The 19,027-nt window shown below is 38.4% G+C and overlaps 1 protein-coding gene across 6 annotated transcripts in view; it reads right to left on the bottom strand.

The window, feature by feature from the left end:
- The window catches only part of CIT (citron rho-interacting serine/threonine kinase), a 69,174-nt gene that overhangs the window by 18,835 nt on the left and 31,312 nt on the right, over positions 1-19,027 (bottom strand). For 5 of the 6 annotated variants that reach the window (XM_057374189.1, XM_057374184.1, XM_057374186.1 and 2 more), the window contains exons 19-25: positions 16,479-16,574; positions 14,666-14,782; positions 14,116-14,225; positions 11,371-11,545; positions 9,901-10,098; positions 7,692-7,745; positions 110-307 (exon numbers count right to left, since the gene is read on the bottom strand). In XM_057374189.1, the coding sequence (XP_057230172.1) occupies positions 110-307; positions 7,692-7,745; positions 9,901-10,098; positions 11,371-11,545; positions 14,116-14,225; positions 14,666-14,782; positions 16,479-16,574 (948 nt within the window). The remainder of the gene's footprint in view (positions 1-109; positions 308-7,691; positions 7,746-9,900; positions 10,099-11,370; positions 11,546-14,115; positions 14,226-14,665; positions 14,783-16,478; positions 16,575-19,027) is intronic. The other variant, XM_057374188.1, reaches the window with a different exon arrangement.

Below are 19,027 nucleotides of genomic sequence, written 5' to 3'. Positions count from 1 at the left end.
TAAATGCTGCTACCCATCAATGTAATCATTTCTTATGAGTTTCCAGATGTAAAAGGAATTTTTGCCAGCTCCCAAAACCATCTCCTGRCCCAGACTTTGAGAGCCTTACTTGTTTCTGGCTGGTCAGCTGCATCTCCCTCTCGGTGATCTCTCGGCGGAGATGATCGACTTCACTCCGCAACTGGACAACCTCATCGTTGGCCCCCGAGGCCTCATCAAGTTGTTTGGACAGGAAGAAATTCTGGTTGTTCAGCTCTGCATTGTCTTCAGTGAGCTGGTTCAGCTGCTCTTCCAAATCCGAGATCACCTAGAAAGAAAAATAAATTAAATGTGAGTGARCACATATATTTGGAAAAGTGTTCTCATGCAGAATCATTTATTGCCAAGATTTTACATTTTTTCTAATTTTACAAATGCAGTATTATAGTTTGTGCATAGAAATGTAGTTGGATTAGAAGTAGTTTTTTGTGTCTTAGAGAAAATAGCTTGTTTTTTTTTTTCAATCTGGTTCAGAGTATAAATATGCTGCAACGAAATTTATTATTTGAGAGACCTGTCATAGCTGAAGCACTGGATAGGGAGCCAGGAGTTCTGGCTGAATTCTCAGCTCTGCTGCTGACTTACAGTGACCTTTTGCCAAGCCACTTTTCCTTTTTTTGCCTCCATCTSCCCTAAGTGCAATGGGACTAATTAATCTCAGAAAGGCTTTCAAAGWGTGGTATTGAAGAAAACACAGCAAGAGGTGCAGTGGAGGCAGTACAACCTGATGGATATCCCTGGGAATTGGTTATATTATTATCTGTAACACTRGTGTCAACCAGGAAAGGCAGGAAAATGTTAAGAAATACATTCTATCAAAAATTATGGATTGTGGATGGATGGCATCGTGGGACACATGAGGGAAGAAACCAGTGTGGTAACATAACACAGAAAATCAGTGAAAAGCAACAACTCAACAAGGCCTTTGCCGAAGTGGGCAAAGCATCCATTTATTTAATCAGAGCAGCATTACACTAAAATGGTTTAAAACATAATCCCCTCCAGTTTAAAGACAAGTATAAACAACAGAGGGCCATTTTCACAGTTGGTTTTTATGAATGAAAGGCCTGAACACTGGGTGAATGAACATGTACCTCCTCCTAACTCAAAACCAACATTGCAATAGAAAAGAAAGAAACCTCAGTATAATCCAAGAGATCAGCTTAATAAAAGGAATTTCAGAAAGTGGTAAATTCTATACAATTCACATTCAMCTCTTGAAAATATGTTCTAGAGGCTCTTTTGCCTGGATGTCAAAGAAAAGTTAATAAGATACTTCATTAAATGGTAAAAAATAAAATCTCAGAGCACAGTTGGCCACACATTCAAATTCAAATGTTCCAATTTCTTACACAAGCTAAGGACTTAAATATCTAAAGCAGTAGAGGATAGAGCACACRGCTCTTCTCAGCTCTCTGGAAAGATGACAACCATTTCTTTTTGAAGAATCTGTAATGCATATTTTGGCAGCCTTTTACCATGGCTCTCCTAGATCCAAATTAACAGTGTTTGGTTTTTAAACTGTGAGCAGAAAAAGTCCAACAGCCATTACTCCTTGCTGGGTGAAGGGGAGTTCCTGCCACCCATATGCTCAGGGTCAAATCAAGATGATTCACACTTCAAAACACAACATTTCTAAAGCAATCTGATCATGTGCTTGTTTTGGAGCACTCTTACTGCCCTATTCAAAATACACATTTTATTCTGCATTGTTTGCATCAAGCTTTCAGAGGGGGCAGCCTGTGTTGTAAGGACATGTTCGTGCTTAAATTGCTACAGAAATAAGRACTAGGGTATGTATTTATACCAACAAAAAGGAGCAAAAGATCATTTGTTTTTACAGTGTTTTACCTACCGCTCTTAGAACAGCTGAGATCTCTACTAACTGCTGCATAAGAAACTCAATTTTTCTTCCACTTTTTTAAATTTTATGTTTAAACCACACCGTGTATCTAGGCAGTTTCAAGAMATATTTTATACATTCATGGTTTCTTCCGCGTCTATCTTATATACTAGYACAAGTAATTTCTATTTTAAAAATATTAAACTAGTTTTGAAATACAAGGAAGCAGAGATGGGAAAAGCTCAAAATGGATAAAGTGATATGCAGAGTTAATATGTCCAACTACTTAATTAATTATTAAAACTGGCTGTATTTCAAGTTGATTTTATTCCTTAAGGGCTGGAAGTTAAGCTCCCATTTTCYTTTATTCTGTGTTCTGAGATTTTGACTTCTTTCCCAGAATACAACTAAAATTAAACCAGATCATTTTAWATTTCATTGCTACATTTTATCTAGTAGGATATTTCTGGAAAACTTCAGACAAATAACAAAGCAGCTAAGAAAGAAGGGTTCCAGAAGATGTGACATGATCYCTTTCCTTGAATATCTTCTAATAGTGTATTTGCTGACAATTCCAAAAAGCCTTGGCTTAAATTCCAAATATATTATAACCCATATAATGCAATCTATATGGATTGATAGATTTAATTTTTTTTTAACAAGAGAAAATTTATTCTTCTCGGCACAATCTCCCATTTTTCATGTGGAAAGGGGAAATTTGTTAACACATCTAATAGCTAGCTACAGCTATGTATAACCCAGCAGGGTTAGAGAGTTTATTAATACTAGAAAGCCTAAAGAATAATGGGTGTTACTGACACAGGAAAAAGGGATGTGGTGTGATACAAACACCTGTCCTGGGGATCAACAAAAAAGAAAACACAGATCAAAAAAAACCCACATTTTATTGGAAATGTTGTCTTAGCCATACATACATACATACAACCTATGCCAGAATCCTGAACCCAGAAAGAATTAATATTTTTAGATATTTTTTTTTCAGTTAAGGAAATCCCCAGGCAAAATAAAAAAAACCAACAAAAAACCAAAAAATCTCCAACAACCGACCCTGGGCAATTCTGGAGTTAAATGTGAAGTATATTAAARGAAAGTCAGTAAGAAAATGCTATTACATCCTTTAGAAACCCATAATATATTTAGAAAAATCTTCACATTTTAAGTTGATAAATTAACCAAACACTTGAAAGTTTGGAAAAGCAATTCTAGACAATCTGGACAGTCACAGTATCTGTGCCACTGCATCACCACTCACAGAGCAACTGGAATTTTCTATTTATGCACATCTTCATCACAACTAATCCATAAAACAGAGATATCATCTAACTACACAGATTGCTCACTGCACACCACATCTAAGCACACAGCTTATCTTTATCCTGATGTAGAGAACTGTATCTCATTTTTAAATACTGCAGAGCAATCCAAGCACAGCAGCTCCTCAGCAGAGGGGACCATATCCAGCACAATTCCCTCCCCACGGAACAGTCTGARGAAAGCAAAGTGTTTCTCTAGTGRGACTGGGCAGATTCACAGCTTTTTCCCCTGGTCCTACAAACCTCTCCAGACATGGATCAAATCAAATATCAGAGCAATAAACAGTCAGGGCCATAATGATTTGGTTTACGTATCAGACAAAATGTGCTCATTTCAATATGTATGCTCCACATACCAAAACCATAGGCACAATATTGAGGAAAATGGAAAATTAAGGAGTTTTATTTATTTACAACTAACTGCAGCTTGCAAACTCCTCCACACCCCATTTCTTCATAAAGGTGTCTCWGTTCTCAGATGCCATCAACAACCACGCAGAAAAATGCTGGGACACAGCAAGGGAAACTGTTTTGGGATGCTATCAGCAGTGTGTTATTTGGAGTTTAATGTCATTCCAGACTAATAGTTTTGCTCTCTCCATTTCCACTCGTCCCCATCTCCACTAATCTCTACCAGAAAGTGACCTGTCAGAAGTAAATAGGAAACAAGAAAAAGCTGTCTCTCAGCCCCAAATTATTGTGAGGAAGAAGTAAGAGCAGGCATCAGACTCCCTTTGCCTTCTCTCATTTGGATCTGAGACAAAGATTTTCAGGCAGAGAAATCCCAACATTGTAAGGGAGCAGAGGACCAGACCCTAAAGGACTGGGGTGAGGAGGGATTGTATCTCTCTACCTGTTTGATCAATACATAACARTGAATCCCTCACCTTCCTCCCCTCTCCATTGTCAGACATCTGTACCTTGAAACACACCTCAAAACATGGGTCTCAGTCTCCAAAAACCCATCATGGCTTATCTTAAGGGAYACGAGGAGCTGCAGAGTAGTAGGACACTGCCCAAACTGCATTCCTCTCCTTCCCACCCCATCCCAGGATTCAAACACACAGACCCTGCATCCCTCTGTCCTARGTCCAAGAAGATGAGCTGCCTCGTCCTCAAATGATGATGGTGAGTGATGTTGTCCACAGTGAAGGTCTCATTGACCTCTCTCACAGCAACAACTTAGAAGTCTCCAATTTTTTGCCAGGCTACAAAAACTACAAAGTTCTGTTTCTGCCTGTAACTGGTATCTGGCCATCATATTTTCATATTTTCTATGAAATGACAATCAGGGATAACCCCTTCCACCCAACAGCAATTTTACTTAAAAAAAAAAAATTAACAAAGCCATATAAAAGTTTTTGCCTGGGTATTAGCCATGTCACTGYGGGCAAGATCCTTTTACTCTAAAACACAATTTAGTATCACAGTAACATCTTTAGGTATTATTTTGGAGCTCASAAGAACACRGATTATTCTTGCATGCCAACTCATYGAGCCAATGTGGAATCAGGAWCTTAGACTGAATTCAGCAGGAATTCACACATGGCTAAAATTACACACGTCTGATGGCTCCCAGATTTAATGCCTCAATATCCAATCTCTTGCACAAGTGCAGATCAAGCCAGTTAATGTTTAAGATTAGAACGCAAGGTGATGACAAAAGAAACTCAAGAAGGGAAGAAAACTTTGTTTTATTGGAGAAAACTTGAATAAATGGAAATGCAGTATCCAACTAGTGACAAGAAATGCCATTCTCATTGCTAGAGCAAAATCAACAGCCTGTACCTGAAAAAACTAGAAGATTCGGGTGGTGGTTCTTTAGTATTTTACTAAGCTGAGTGTAAAGATWTTATAGGACTCTTTTCTGCTAAATATTTAAAGACTTTACTGCCTGCTWATAGGAAGTTTTCTTTTGGAAACAATTCTATTATTATTTAGATAACTTAGTTGTATCTTTAAACATGTTGGTGATCTGAGAACAAGCCATAATTCAGAGGCATCTGGAGACAACTGACAAGTGTGTACATTTTCCTATTTAAGAATGCCTTTTTTATCTAGATCTCTTTCTGATTGCCTGGAAAATACTTTTAACACTCAATGGACCAAATATTTGATAGAATAAATGGAGGGAACTAGTTCTCCCTCGACAGATTTGCTGGATGAGCTATCACTGTGAGGATGTTGTGATAAAATATGACTGTATGTGCAGAAGGTACCGTAAGTTAAAATAGAAAACAATATAAAATTTTTGTTGTAATTACATATCCTATTATTTCTTGCTCAAGTGAGTGACAGAAAGCATGAAATAGGAGAACCTAAAAATGCCTTCTTGATCAGAGACCTCAATGAAAGGAAGAACAAGTATGCAATGCAGATACAAGGAAAGCAGACACAGCCTTCTCTACAAACAGAAGCTTTGACCTTTGTGAAGCTAGAGRAATAGGAAAAATACCAAAGCAGATTAAGTGTTTTTATTTATCTTTTGAAGACCACAAAAGTACTGAAGTAATTCAATCTTTCAATATTTTTTTCCTGTCTAATCTTATTTTCATAATTCTTACGTTGTTTGGGGCTTCTCAATAAGATCAAATAAAAAGTAATYCCCTACCAAAGTTTGCCAGACTAGTTCAAGGAGTTTGTGTCAGCTTAAAAAGGWTCCCTCTTGAGAAYYTGCTGAAAGAATAAACCCACCCTTYATCATGCTGAATAAGTAACAGCATATTACAATTATTCCCTTGAAGTGTTGTTGGATTTTAAAAGGACTGTAAATTCTAATCACCTTCAAGTGGAATCACATGGTCACCAAAAGGCACAGCCTGCATCACAGTGGTACCATCAGAAAAAAATGAGGTTGAAACATCTGGTGAAAGCACTGTAATTAGCATTTCTTGACCCTCACTGGCAACAGAAGATTGGCCTGATTTTCTCACTCCTCAAGCAGGATGGACAGCCAGGACCAGTCATAACACACAACATGAAAGTATCTGTCCATGGTCAATTAAATTATACATGCATTCTCCTGGGCTGGAAAGAGAATCTATGATGAGCATGTATTATTCATTTAGGAACTATTTAATTAATTTCTTATTGATGAGGATGTCTGATCCCWCTTATCCCACTGCAGGGCCTYACAATGCACAACACTTTTACAAGTYCTTTGAAGCTCTTGACATTCTGGAAGTGTTATGGGTCACTCTTCACTGCTGGAGCTTGTTCCCCACACTCAGAGCTGAAGTGTCACTGGATAAGGAGTTACAGCTCTGYGAGGCAGCTGACCCTGCAGTGAACAGAAGCCACAGAGTTCCCACATCTGGTTTTTGCCTGCATGGAGATCACAGAAAGCTGTCACTCTGAGTGAAGGGCAGGATACAGAGCAAAAGAAGATAGCTCTGGACGGAAGATACACAATGACACATAGAAAGCTGAAGGTTCAATCTAAGAAAATGAGGAAGGGAAAAGCAAGTGAAATTTCTTGTGTAGCATTTATTTTAGACAGAGGTTAAGACACTCTGGAAAGCTCTGCTTCCTCACATCTTCATACCTGGATATTTTATGACCAGAAAACCCCCCTTGCTTAGTGCTAAAGAGTAAGTGAGGAAAACAGAATGACTCTCATGGTCAAAAGATATTTTAAAAGATGAAAACTTATACATTAGATACTTACTTCTACAACACAAAAATTGCATTTGAGGAAATCACTGGAAGCAGGGAATCAATCTAGATAAAAAGTCCTTGCTAGCAGTGTGGGGTAGAGAGAAAAAGCCCAGAATAATTTACAATCCCTGCTGACCCAGGGACTGTGGTCCTTATCCAACATTTGTGTAATTCATGTCATTGGAGGACAGATGCTCTCCATCAAACACCAGAAACAAGGGTGAAGATAGTGTTAAACTGCAAGAATCCCTGTGGATARACAAAGCCCTTGGACATCTGTCCTGGACTGAGGAAATGAATCTGAAAACATGTCAAAGATCTCAAGCAATAGAAGGTGAAAATGTAGATCCTGGAGTTCTCTCTGCTGTAYRTCAATGTATTATTTGGAACATTAAMATTTCTTGTCTCCTCTAACWGTTAAWATCCTCCTTAAAACCCAYTCTGGWCTAGATCTACAAYGCAGCTCAAGATTTGGACAGGTAGATCTTTTCTTCTTGTGAGCAGAAAAGATCTTCACCTACAGTCATTTTCTGCAGCTGYTACACCATTCTTATTAGCTGCACTGCAATGAGATATTTTAATTTAATTTCTTCTCGGAAAAGAAGAATAGTGACAATTTCATGATCAGACTAAAACCTCAAAATTGAGGTTKACCTGAAACCTAAAAGAAATCAAATCCAATCCATCCAGCTCCTACTAGCACCTCGAAGCCAGAAGTCCACATTAGGAACTAATGCCATCAAGGATTAAATAAGGAAATTGTTTGTTTCATTATCCTTAATTTCAAAATAATTCAATGATCYGTATTTAATACTCACTGTGCAGCTATTACGAAGGGCTTCAAATTTACGCTGGATTTCATCTCTATGTGCCTAAAGGAGGTAAGAAGTTAATCATCAATTTTTCATACATTAGAATTCGAATCCAACAGCTGTTGCTAAACAAACTGCAGAACAATCTACCAGCAAGCAAAGTTTGGAAGGCAGATGTTGCAGGCTATGAAAGCACTTTGCAGTGGCAAAGAACTGATTAGCAAAAGTTACATCCTACTTAATCAAAATACACTTATGCTCCCAACTCTAAACTGCTTTAAGAAAATGTACAAGCTCAAGAATGGAATTTGTAACAGGTTCCATCTGAAATGGTCACTAGAAGATCCCATGTTAAGTTTTTACATTCTTGACATTTTAATTTGAGGTGGTTTTACTTTCATATCCAGATTCGTGCATCACAGAAAATAAATACTGCATACAATTTAATGCTTGCAAAGAAAAACTATAATGATGTATTATGCAAGCTATCCGAAACAGCTCTGCCAATCTACCTGAATCCTATCATAAAGTCCCATTTAAGCCCAAGCCTCTCTAAAAAAAACAGTGATAAAACATAATAATCAATTATTTGGAAGATAGCATCCAAAGTACAGAAAAGTTCAAACACCCATTTTAAAGAATGCAGTATTGCATGCACCATTTTATCCCCTAATTTATAAGCAAAGCATGACAAAGCAAAAAGTTCTTGTTTCAGCCTCATGGCCTCTCTCAAAATCCAAAGTRATTTAATAAGTGACTAATGTCATGTGCTATCTGAAAACTTAACCAATGAAAGGTTAGCGCACAAGCACATCCAGGCACCTTTCTTCATTCAGAACATTTTCCTTAGAGCCAAGAGACTAAACAGGAAAAAACTGTTCAGCAGAAGTCAGATATGAGAGCTAAAATGCTATCTTACCCCAACAGGCAACGTGAGAAATAAAAAAAKAATGTAAAAATCTCCATGATGGGAATAGTCCCAAGCCCACTGAGCTGGACTCTGTCACAGCAGCTGGTCCAGCACTACCAGTTTGCCYCATGAACTGGAGCAATAGCTGAGTGAACACAGGTCATGAATATTCATCTGTTTCACTGCTGGTAAAGATCTCAAGCGCATTGCCAGCTCCCTGGCAGGGATATTGGTGGTTATGCAAAGCTTTCAGCTGGGAAAGGACTGCCTCAATTCTGAGCAAAAAGGAACCCAATGCCATTTCGATTCAGTTATTCTTAGGCCTCGATGCTGCTGCTGCCCTTGCCCAGCCTCTGCCCACTTTAGAACTAAGGGAATGGTTCTGCCATTCATCTCCCCAAAGCATCAGCACCCATGTCAGCTGAGCCCACCTCCCCTTCCAAAAACCAGCAATGGCAGCAGTGTTCCAAACAGTTCTTTGATTAAATGCTGCTGGAGCATGAGGATGTACATTTTCAACACTTCCAAATCACAGGTTTTGAAGGTCATTAAAGGCTGCTCCTCAAGGGGGTTTAGCTGGTAGCAGGTCAAACTTCTCCTGCAACCTAAGAATCTTTTGTGAAGGAAATATTTCTTAGATTCAAACAGTTTGAAAGYATATTTTTGTGCTCAAAGACAGCAACCAGCAGCATATAATCTAGAACTCCATTTACAGGGGGTTGGGGTGGAAGAGGGTCGCAGGACTTGAACTGTTTTCCTTTCTGTCACTCACACACCTCACCAGACTGCAAGACACACGTGACAATTTTTAATGAAACAAGCATTTGAATAAAATTTTGTGCTAAGAGCACTCTCCCTAGGAATTTGGTGGGGCCTTTTTTCCCCTGAATAAGTATCCTCAAAGCAGGGTAACTGACAGAAAAAGAAAAATCTTCAAAACATTTATGACTATCAAATACTTTCAAACTCATAAGCTACTATTTAAATAAGTAAATCACAGAATTAAATTCCTAACAATACCAATTTCAGATGCAACTTTTACCTCAAAACAAAAGTAAAAAGGATGCTAAAAGCCATCAGTCAGTTTTGGCAGCAATGAACCATTACTAGGAAGTATTCATACGGGTAAAGGTAAAATGTAACATTTTAGCCATTCACACCTGTATCAACACAAGGCACAATTCATATCCATTTCTGCAAATTAAAAATTAAATCATATAAATTCCTTTTAACCTCTTTATGAAACATGCACCTACATCATTCTAGTGTGTATCTGCAGCTCACAGCACAAATTTCAGAGCTCACCGTGAGGGCTTGAATCTCCTCCTCTGCCTCAGCTGTCGTCTCCTCCAGCTCGGTCTTGGCCTCACGGAGCTGGTTCTCCAGGGCTGTCCGTGCAGCCTGCAGCCCAGTGATCTGGGATTCCCTCTCCTGCAGGGTCAGCTGCAGCTCTGTCAGCTGCCTTTTGAGCTCCAGCTTTTGTTCTTCATGCTCTAGACTGACCTGAAGAAAGGTAAAGTAGCATCCGAATGTAAGTTACTAACAAAGACAGGCAATGAAGTCTCATTTCAGAGCACACTTTAAGATGCCATTGCCACATCTGCTCCCAAAATCACATCCTGATTGCTTAAGGCACTGAGAAATCAAGGACACAGCTTTGTCTACTGTCTAAAATCTACTGGTGTGCTTGGAAAAAGGCTAAAAGCAACCTGGCATTTTGATACAAGGGCGCAAGAATAGTTCCAGCTGTTACTCTAACATGTCAAACACCARCATAAAAAGTTGGAGTAGTTTTTGGTGAACTTCCTTCACTGAAACTAAGAGTCTCTAAGGATCTTTATTTGGGAATCTCTAGGCATATATGACATGCATTTTGCAATTGGCTTTCATGTTTTATTTTCCTTTCAGATTCCTTTCAAAGAAACCCACCAGCTCATCTGACTCTGGGTTTACCTGAACRGCTTCTGATGAAGGTTTTCTTGCAGCACACGCAGGGACAAACACACCACTCCATGGATAAGAAATGAACAACTAGAACAGATCTCAGTGCTCAGAATCAATTCCAAACCTTAGCACCTTCTTCAGGTTCCCTGCTATCCCAAGGGAATCTGCCTGTTGTGCTGGAGATGTGTGACAAGGCTGTCAGAAACCTCAGTCAGCTTCTGGCCAAAGGACAGGTTGGTTGTCCAACATCCTAAGATTTCAGCCTTAGCTGAAAATAAGTGGACTGAGACTGGAGAAGAATTTGCAGTTCTAAACTAGTTGATACAAAATTAAACATGAAGCACAGTTCACAAACCTTTAAAAGTATATTTCCATATTACTGTTAGGTTTTCTTTCCAGAAAACTCTGAAAATGGTGCATGAAGCAGCAGGTCTCCTGTTTTCTTACAGCAATTCTGTTGTGCCCTTCACCTTCTAAGCTGGAGACCCTAAGGCTACAGGTTATCTGTCTGGTCATTGTACACAGCTGAGCTTTTATTCTCTACTCAGACAATATTATAAGGGCATTGTACAAACAAACATATATATAGAATTGTGAGAAAGTAAGATTATRTAAAAGCTCAGATTCAGGATGACAAGTCCTTAATACTTATATTTATCTCCTTTTAATAAGTAATTTTTTTTTAATTACTAGGGAAAAAAGTACTGTTAGACTAAACTAAACTAATACACTTTCAAATACCAGTACAAGTTAATTCTAGTTCTCATATAACAGACAAAATGAGATAAATTTAAGAAAGTTTGTTGGGAGGGATYAGATCCATGTTTTCACCTCTCTGAGCCGTGTCTCCAGCTCCAGCAGGCGGTTCTTGTCAGTGTGATCTTGGTGACTCATCTTTTCCAATTGTTCTTCTAATTTTCGATTCTGGGCCTCCAATTTTCCAGCTTGTGTTTCCAAGTAGAACTTCTGTTGCCTGAGCTCTGAAATCATCTCCTCTTGGGCTTTCCTGATAGGAGAAAAGCACAAGTGACAAACCCGAAATGCCCTTAACATATGTCCTTTCACTGGGGTGAAGTTAGGAAGAATACAAGTTCCCTGCTAAGTAGAACAGTTAAATTCATGACTTAAATTCTACATCCCAGCTAAAAATAAAAAATACCAGTGTATTCATCAACATAYGCACAGAGAAACTAAAATTCCATGTTTGCAAGTTGCATAGATGAGTGAATCTTGTACAGTGTAATCTATAATGATATTTAAGATACAGTTCATTCTTCTCATCCCATTAGTTCATTGTTACACATTTTTCTATACAGGAAAAATAAATTCTAACACGAGTTGCTTTCTGACAGTGTATTTCCGTGAGAGAAGAGGAACTCCATGCTTTAGGATTAGGGGTAGTGTGTTGGGGCTTGTTTTGTTGGGGGCTTTTTTGAGTTGCAATGGACCTAGAATTTGACCTACACTGAAGTGAAGCTTTGCTGTCTCTGATCAAAGTCTTAATCTACAAACTGAACAAAAATAATTACTTGTGCTCATAAGAATTTTGAGAGCTGGCAATGAYTAATTATTACCATTATTTGAAATGGATACCCTCAAAAAAATAAACTAGGGTCTTTCTGCATTATTTACAGTTCCTGGAATCATGTTATCATGCATTGGAAAATTCTGCCTCATAGAGAGCTTTCTACTTAGAAGCTTCACAAAGCTCTACATATATTAATGAATTAATATTTTAAGAAGTTCACTGTGAGATAAGCTGTTATTAATCCTATCCCAGAGAAATTATGTGGGTTGCCCAAGATCAAATAGGAAGACTTAACCAAACTAAAAATAGAATTTAAGTCTTCTGACTCACATTTCTGTGCATTGCAAGCAAAACCAGCCTTTCACTCTTTGTCTTTTTTTAATTTACCTTTACAGATTATTGTCTGCCAGAACTGTCAAATGGTGTTATTTCATTTCCTACTGTTTACTGGGCTATCTTCTCAGGAACCTGATAATCATTGGTTTCCTCAGATACTGCTAGAACAAAAGCTTGCAGAGCTCCCCTCTCCTCTGAAGGGTTTAATCACTAGCTCTCCTCTTGATGCACGCTCAGATTAGCTGCAGCTTTTGTGGGTTCAAAATGCAGTCCAACAACAATTTATACATTTTCAATAGCCCAATTCACAAAATAAGCACAAATTSATTAACTAGCTGCATGCATAATTAAGCAATTTTTCTCTCAAAATGTTGCTAATTCTGTMCTATCTCCCACCAATCCTGCAAAGTTCATCATTTGACAACGTCTCTCAATAATCTATTTTAAATTGTATATTAAAACATGATTATATGTTTTTCTTGTTTTCTGTGCTCTCCAGTCAAGGATACTGCTCCCAGAGGATGCTCCCAGCTCAGCTAAGTCCTTACACTCAGTTCAGCACCCATGACTGAGACACTCAACCTTCCATACACTTCCCAGCTCCACTTTGAGACAATATCTCTGTTTTATTTTAYACTGCAGGTAAGTTATGGCTTTTCTTGCCTCCACAAACTCCCTGGGTGATTAACTGGAGGTCATCCRGAACATGAAGCAACACAATTAAATTCGTCAGTTATTTCTGTGAATATTTTTGGCTGCTCAGGCCAAAATAACTAGCAAGATATTTGAAATGCAATGCAAATTGGAGCCACCACTGAAGAGGAATGAAACCAAAGCAACTGTTTGCCAAAACTCATCTCTGCCTGATTCTATTCCACATTGTAGGTGAATCTCTCCAAAGCTTCCCACAAAGGCACTACCTGACTTTGGGTCCAGAGGCTGATGGACACKGAAACCTTTGTGCAAACAGCCAAAGCTGAATCTCTGAACTCAACAAAAAATACTGCTTTAGGCCTGCCCTACAGGATGCATCAGACAATCCATGCTTTTTTCTACACTTGAAGTAGAATACCTCTAAGTCATTTACAAAGGAAAAAATATCATTGTAAGGACTAGAAATCTCAGCTAAAATCCAAAGAAATATAAAGGCAGACAAAAGGATCTGAAACAGAAGAATTCAAAAACGTACAGAGAAACCTTTGGCTTAAAGATCTAGTGTTCTTCCTTGTCTTCTCATCCATCAGGGAATGATGGAATATTTATGAGTGAAGGGTSTTTAATGTTTTCAATTTCAAGATCATGTGTCAGGGGAACTGAGTAAAATATAAATCTATTAGCAATGTTTATCTTTAAAAAAGGAATAGATGCTTCTCCAGGGGTATTCTAGACATAAAGTTATCAGTATTCATTCAACATATTGGGCAAACCTGCACAAATCACCTGCCTTAGGAAATGTTCCAAAGTAAACACTGTAATGCAAACCAATTTTCCCAGTCAKGTTTGAGAAAACAGAATACACAGCGAGCCACAACTATTTGAAGAACAAAGCGTGTTTTTGAAAGGCTATCACAGAAAAACAAGCAGGGAGCACAGCAGGCCTGCAAAAAAGAGCCACTTTTTACAGGTGAATCAGAGAATCATTTCAATTGGAAAAGGCTTTAAGGTCATGTTCCTGAGACCTGTTCAGCAGTGACAGCAGCTGCCACACTTACATGTTCCTCTGGGTAAAGAGGCTGCTGTTTGCTGCCAGTTTGTTGGCCTCAGACAGTTCCACAATTCTCTGCTCCAGTGACCTGATCTTCGAATCCATTGCATTGATCATCTGWAACACAGCAATGAGCCTTTGAGACTGCACCACACAAGCAGTTACAAAAATAAGTTTAAAAAAAGTCTGAATTTTTTCCAGAAACAAAAAGGACTAACAGGAAACTGATCAAATGGCCAAAATGAGCAGCACAGATGCAATTACTGGAGTTGTTTACAGCAGCTTTCTATTGCTTTAGTGTTAGGAAAAAGCAACCATTATATTATCAAGGCACAAAACAAGGGGTACACAGCAAGCTGCATGGTTTATTTTACGGAAATATTCTTGAAGATGCTCTGAATTTAAAAAAAAGTATTTTAAAATTCATATTAATCAGTGAATTTCCTTCAAAGCAGCTCAGCAGCACTACAAAACCTCAAACAAGATCATCTTGCTTGAAATCAGCCTCAGAAAGCTGCTCTTCAAACAGCTTTGATTTTCAGCTCAACACCACATACCGCCTTCTGTTCYGCCAGGACTTTGCATTTCTCACGTGCTTCTTCTTCATGTCTTCTGAGCATATTCTCAAGTGCTTCCTTATCTGCAAGATCCTTCTTCATCTGATTTTCCAACACCTAAATGAAGACATTTCTTTTGTCTAAATTATATCTGTTTCACTGGGCAAAGGGCAAGCAGAAAGAAAATCATCAAGATATGACCAATTGCTTACAGAAAAAAAATCTATCTCAAACAAAATCAATCCATGACACAATTGCATGAAATCCAAAAAGAGCACTCTCTCAGTTATCTCTGAAGACTGAATTTAATGATAGGATTTTATAGAGATATGGAGACAAAATAATAATTAAAAAATCTACAGTAAGTCACATAAACTGTGTTCAATAACTATTCCATATTCATTCAACAGAAAAGACTCTCTACCCCARTATGTACAGCAGAAGAATTAGGAAAGTGCCCATCCTTTGGCTGCYCTACCAACATGGCTCACAAGTAATTTGTGAGTTCCATGGGTATGGATGAGAAGGCAACTGAGACCACATGAATTCTTCCAGTCAGAGACAAAAATCTAACAGTGAAGTAAAAAAAGGTCTTTTTGATTTTTGACAAATACCTGTCATTGGAAACAGGACTAAAGTAATTATTGCTACATTTTTCTAGAAATGCATGTTATGTAGGTATGCCCAGAACTCTACGTCGGTTGTTAAACTGCAGGTCTCTTACTTCAAAGATGAGTTTTTCAAAACCACAAATTCTGGACACCACAGGATATTTTTTACTTTTCCAGTTACAAAAACAACATGTTCTGTTTTATCTCTTTGAACCTCTTTCACCTGGCTTCCTGATTTCTGCTATTAAACCCTACATCATAAGGCTTCATAACACAAGAGTTCTCCTTTTCTTATTATTCTTTTTCCAATGCCCATCCTCTTTTTCCATTTTTATGTCACCACTTCTTTCTCAACATCTACATCTGATCATCCTGCTTTCTATCACTCTCCTCTCATTACTGATAATCACATGCTCTGATCTGCCAGCAAATCTTACTTCTCTTTTTTTCCTTCGTATTTCTCCCACAGAAATCTCTTCTCTCCTCTTAAATACTACATCCTCTCACATTTAAGCTAAAATGTAGAACTAAAGAACTAGATAAATGTACAACATAAAGACTGTTTCTACTAAGAATAATTTGTTCTYAGCAAAGACTCTTACAAAATGCATTTACTGGCTGTCATACTGCAAGTTCTTTAGAAAAATTCTTAGCCAGTGCACATGCTGCTATTTGCCAGCTTATTTTTCCTAATTTTAGAGGGTTTCTATTTCTAACTGTTTGTTAATGCTACTCTGGAAAAGACAAAAACAAAGTGGGTGGTTTCTGTGGCTTCTTGGCAGATGTTCCAGCTCCAAGAAGATGTAATTTCAGAAATGGTCTACTATTTGCTGCATTTAAAGCTTGCAGGTAGGCTGAGTGAACACTCACAGAAAATCAGTAGGAACTGAAAGCTTCTTCAGGGTGTGAGATCCAACTGCATTAACTAAGTATTACTTAGTCAGCAGAAGTTAAATTACAGCCAATAAATGCCTTTTTGCACTTCTGGCTTCAAATGCCACCTCTCCTAAGGCAGCGCCATATACAGATAAGGTAAAGTGGGAGAAAAAATAGGAGAAAACTGATTTAGGTTYCTCTAAGCTCCCTCAACACTGCAGCAAGGAGGCAACTCATAAGACAAAGCAATCAGAGCCTAAAGGCAACTGTTTTCCCCTGAACTCATTCTACCCACAAAAGTTTGTAGGAAGATAAGATATTTTTACTTTGAGTTTCTCCTCATAGAATTGTTCCTTCTGTTTCAGCTGCAACTCCAGATGTTGTGCTGCAATCTGAGCCTCACGGTGTTTTTCTTCCAGCTCCTAAAAGCAGCAGAAATTCATATTCAGACACAAGGAAATGGTAGGAGTGTATGTTACACAAGTACGAAACATTCATTCTCTTTTTTAAGGCTTCACACTGTAAAAATCCCAAGTCCAGGGCTGTCATGGTAAAAAAAAACAAAAAAAGATATTATGAGTCTGGACATTATCAACTTTAAGTTTGCTTATTGCTGCTGATCCATCTACTGCAGAGCAAGTACACTGCTAAGGGCAAGGAATTCTACTTCCATGGTAAGAATCTCCATCTCCCAGCAAAATATACCCAAAGATAGGCCAAGGACATTTGGTGAAAACACATAGTTATAAACATTTTATAGCTGCAGTGGCATCACAGGAAGTTTGGATCTATTTTTAACAAGGTCTCTCACTTGTTTTCTCACAGCAGACCTCAATAACGGGGTACTGCTGTCTGCGCTTTTCATTCTGCATTCAGAGGGGGAATAGCATTTACTTTGCTATATTCCTTGGACAAATGTTGTCAGAAATACTATTTATAAATTGCTTCAAAAACGAAAAGTGCAGAATGCAATGTATGTGGTAGAACATACCAGAATGTTTCTAACCCCTATTTCACATCAGATACTTTCAGCCATGCACAATAAGGACTTAAATAATTTGTATTTCAGAAATTAGCTGTTTCTGCTGTCTGATTATATTATCTGGGGTTTATCTATAAWGACCTTTCAACAGGACACCTCTCAAGAGCTGAGCTTCCAACTTTATGCTCATTTATTGTCATATTTTCCKTTCTAACTTWTTTCCTTAGAACAARAGCAGGTCCAGAGCTGTCATTCACYACCACYGAGCTGACTCTTGCATAGACAGGTTCAGGTGCTGAGGTGCACCTGGGTCTCCTGTCTGCCCTCATTACTGCATAACACAGAAAAAATTCCTGAGATTTGTGTGTACCTTAGAACTTTTCATATTATTTTCCTACTCTCTTTCCTGATCTTCCTCATTTTGAAGGCTTTTTTTGCTCCAGTAATTGCATTAGACCTCCTTTTCCAGAAGTGAGAATCAAAGAGGAGGTTCACCAAAAGTAGGTCATCGACAGAGCCTAGTCCCCAACACTCCTGCATGGAATGGAGATTGCTGCTTTTTGCACTTGAAATATGTCTCCCAGCAACAAGAGGGACAACTCACCGCCCCCAGAAACCCACACATTTCAGGTCCTGGCAGAAAATCAGACAACCAGATCAGCAGCAGCTTCAAAGCTCCCAGCATCAGACTGCTCATATTGTAGCAGAAGCCTCACCAGGTTCCTGCAGTGGCACTTAACAGCCAGTGTGAGCTTAAAAAGGTAATCTCTTACCATTCCTGCTCTCACTCAGTATTCTCTGTGTAGCACTGACTTTGTTATTGGCATCACAGCAATGATTTGCACTTTCAGGCAGGGAGAAGTATCTTCTCTAACTTGTTTCTTACTTCTTCATCAGTTCCTTACAGACAGATGAGCAGATACTTCTCAGGTACTACTACATGAGTGTACATGAAAACCATGCCTTTATTCAACAATTTCCACCTTATTTTATGCAATTCTGTATCTTGAACTCCCTTCTTACCTTTCTATACCAGGAAAAGTCAAAAATATTTGAAGAGACAACTTCAGGGAAGGTACAGGGTAGGGGTGGAGAAAAAAATACCAGTACCCTGTGCTCCCAGATCAGTCGCAAGGGACTAGGAAAGACTGTTGGATTATTTCTTCAATTCCTGTTTGACTTTTTTTATAAAACACTTTTGTGCCTCTCCAACACTCTGTCAGGACTCCATGGAAACTATCTATAAGAARAGCTAAACATATCCCATGGTGTAAAACAATTAGTTGATACTTCTTCCCTTCCACTTTCTCCTCCACAGAGAACATAATCAAAACCAAGGAACAATCCCCAAATATACACAAGAGGCTTATGAAACAATTCAAAGTTTTACACTATTTCTAAACATAAAGTTGGCTCTGYGCCCAGCATAACCATAGTCTCCCACTTGCCATGCACTCCTGCTATCAAAACAATTTGAAAGGAACAGCACTACTGAAGAACTGATTCTACCTTTTCTTGACAGTGCTCAGGCATTCTGATGCTAAAGTCTGCACATCCCAGAACAGGCCTGGGTCATCTGTTGACTCCAAATATGTTATTTTTTACAATTCCATTTGGCCTTCCTCAGGTGTATCTTGGCTTGGGWTTGCTACCAATAAAACATTATCCCTTTTTTCCCTTGTCATATTGGCAACACACAGAGAAAACTCATGAGGAAGGCAAAATAAATTTAATTATTCCACTATAAAATTATGCTTCCTGTCCCAGGGAAGCAAAGGTATTAGAAACACYCTCTGCTTGATTCACTAGAGACTGACACGCTAACTTGCTTTAATAGATTTAACCAGGAGAGAAACAAGAAATTGCCAACSGAGAAGGTATGTGGGTGAAAAT

This window comes from Malurus melanocephalus, unplaced genomic scaffold, assembly GCF_030028575.1.
Source record: "Malurus melanocephalus ecotype Western Australia unplaced genomic scaffold, MMel_1.1 scaffold_219, whole genome shotgun sequence".
Lineage (NCBI taxonomy): Eukaryota > Metazoa > Chordata > Aves > Passeriformes > Maluridae > Malurus > Malurus melanocephalus.
The sequence above is the reverse complement of the archived record's forward strand: the minus strand, read 5'-3'. Positions and strand labels throughout refer to the sequence as shown.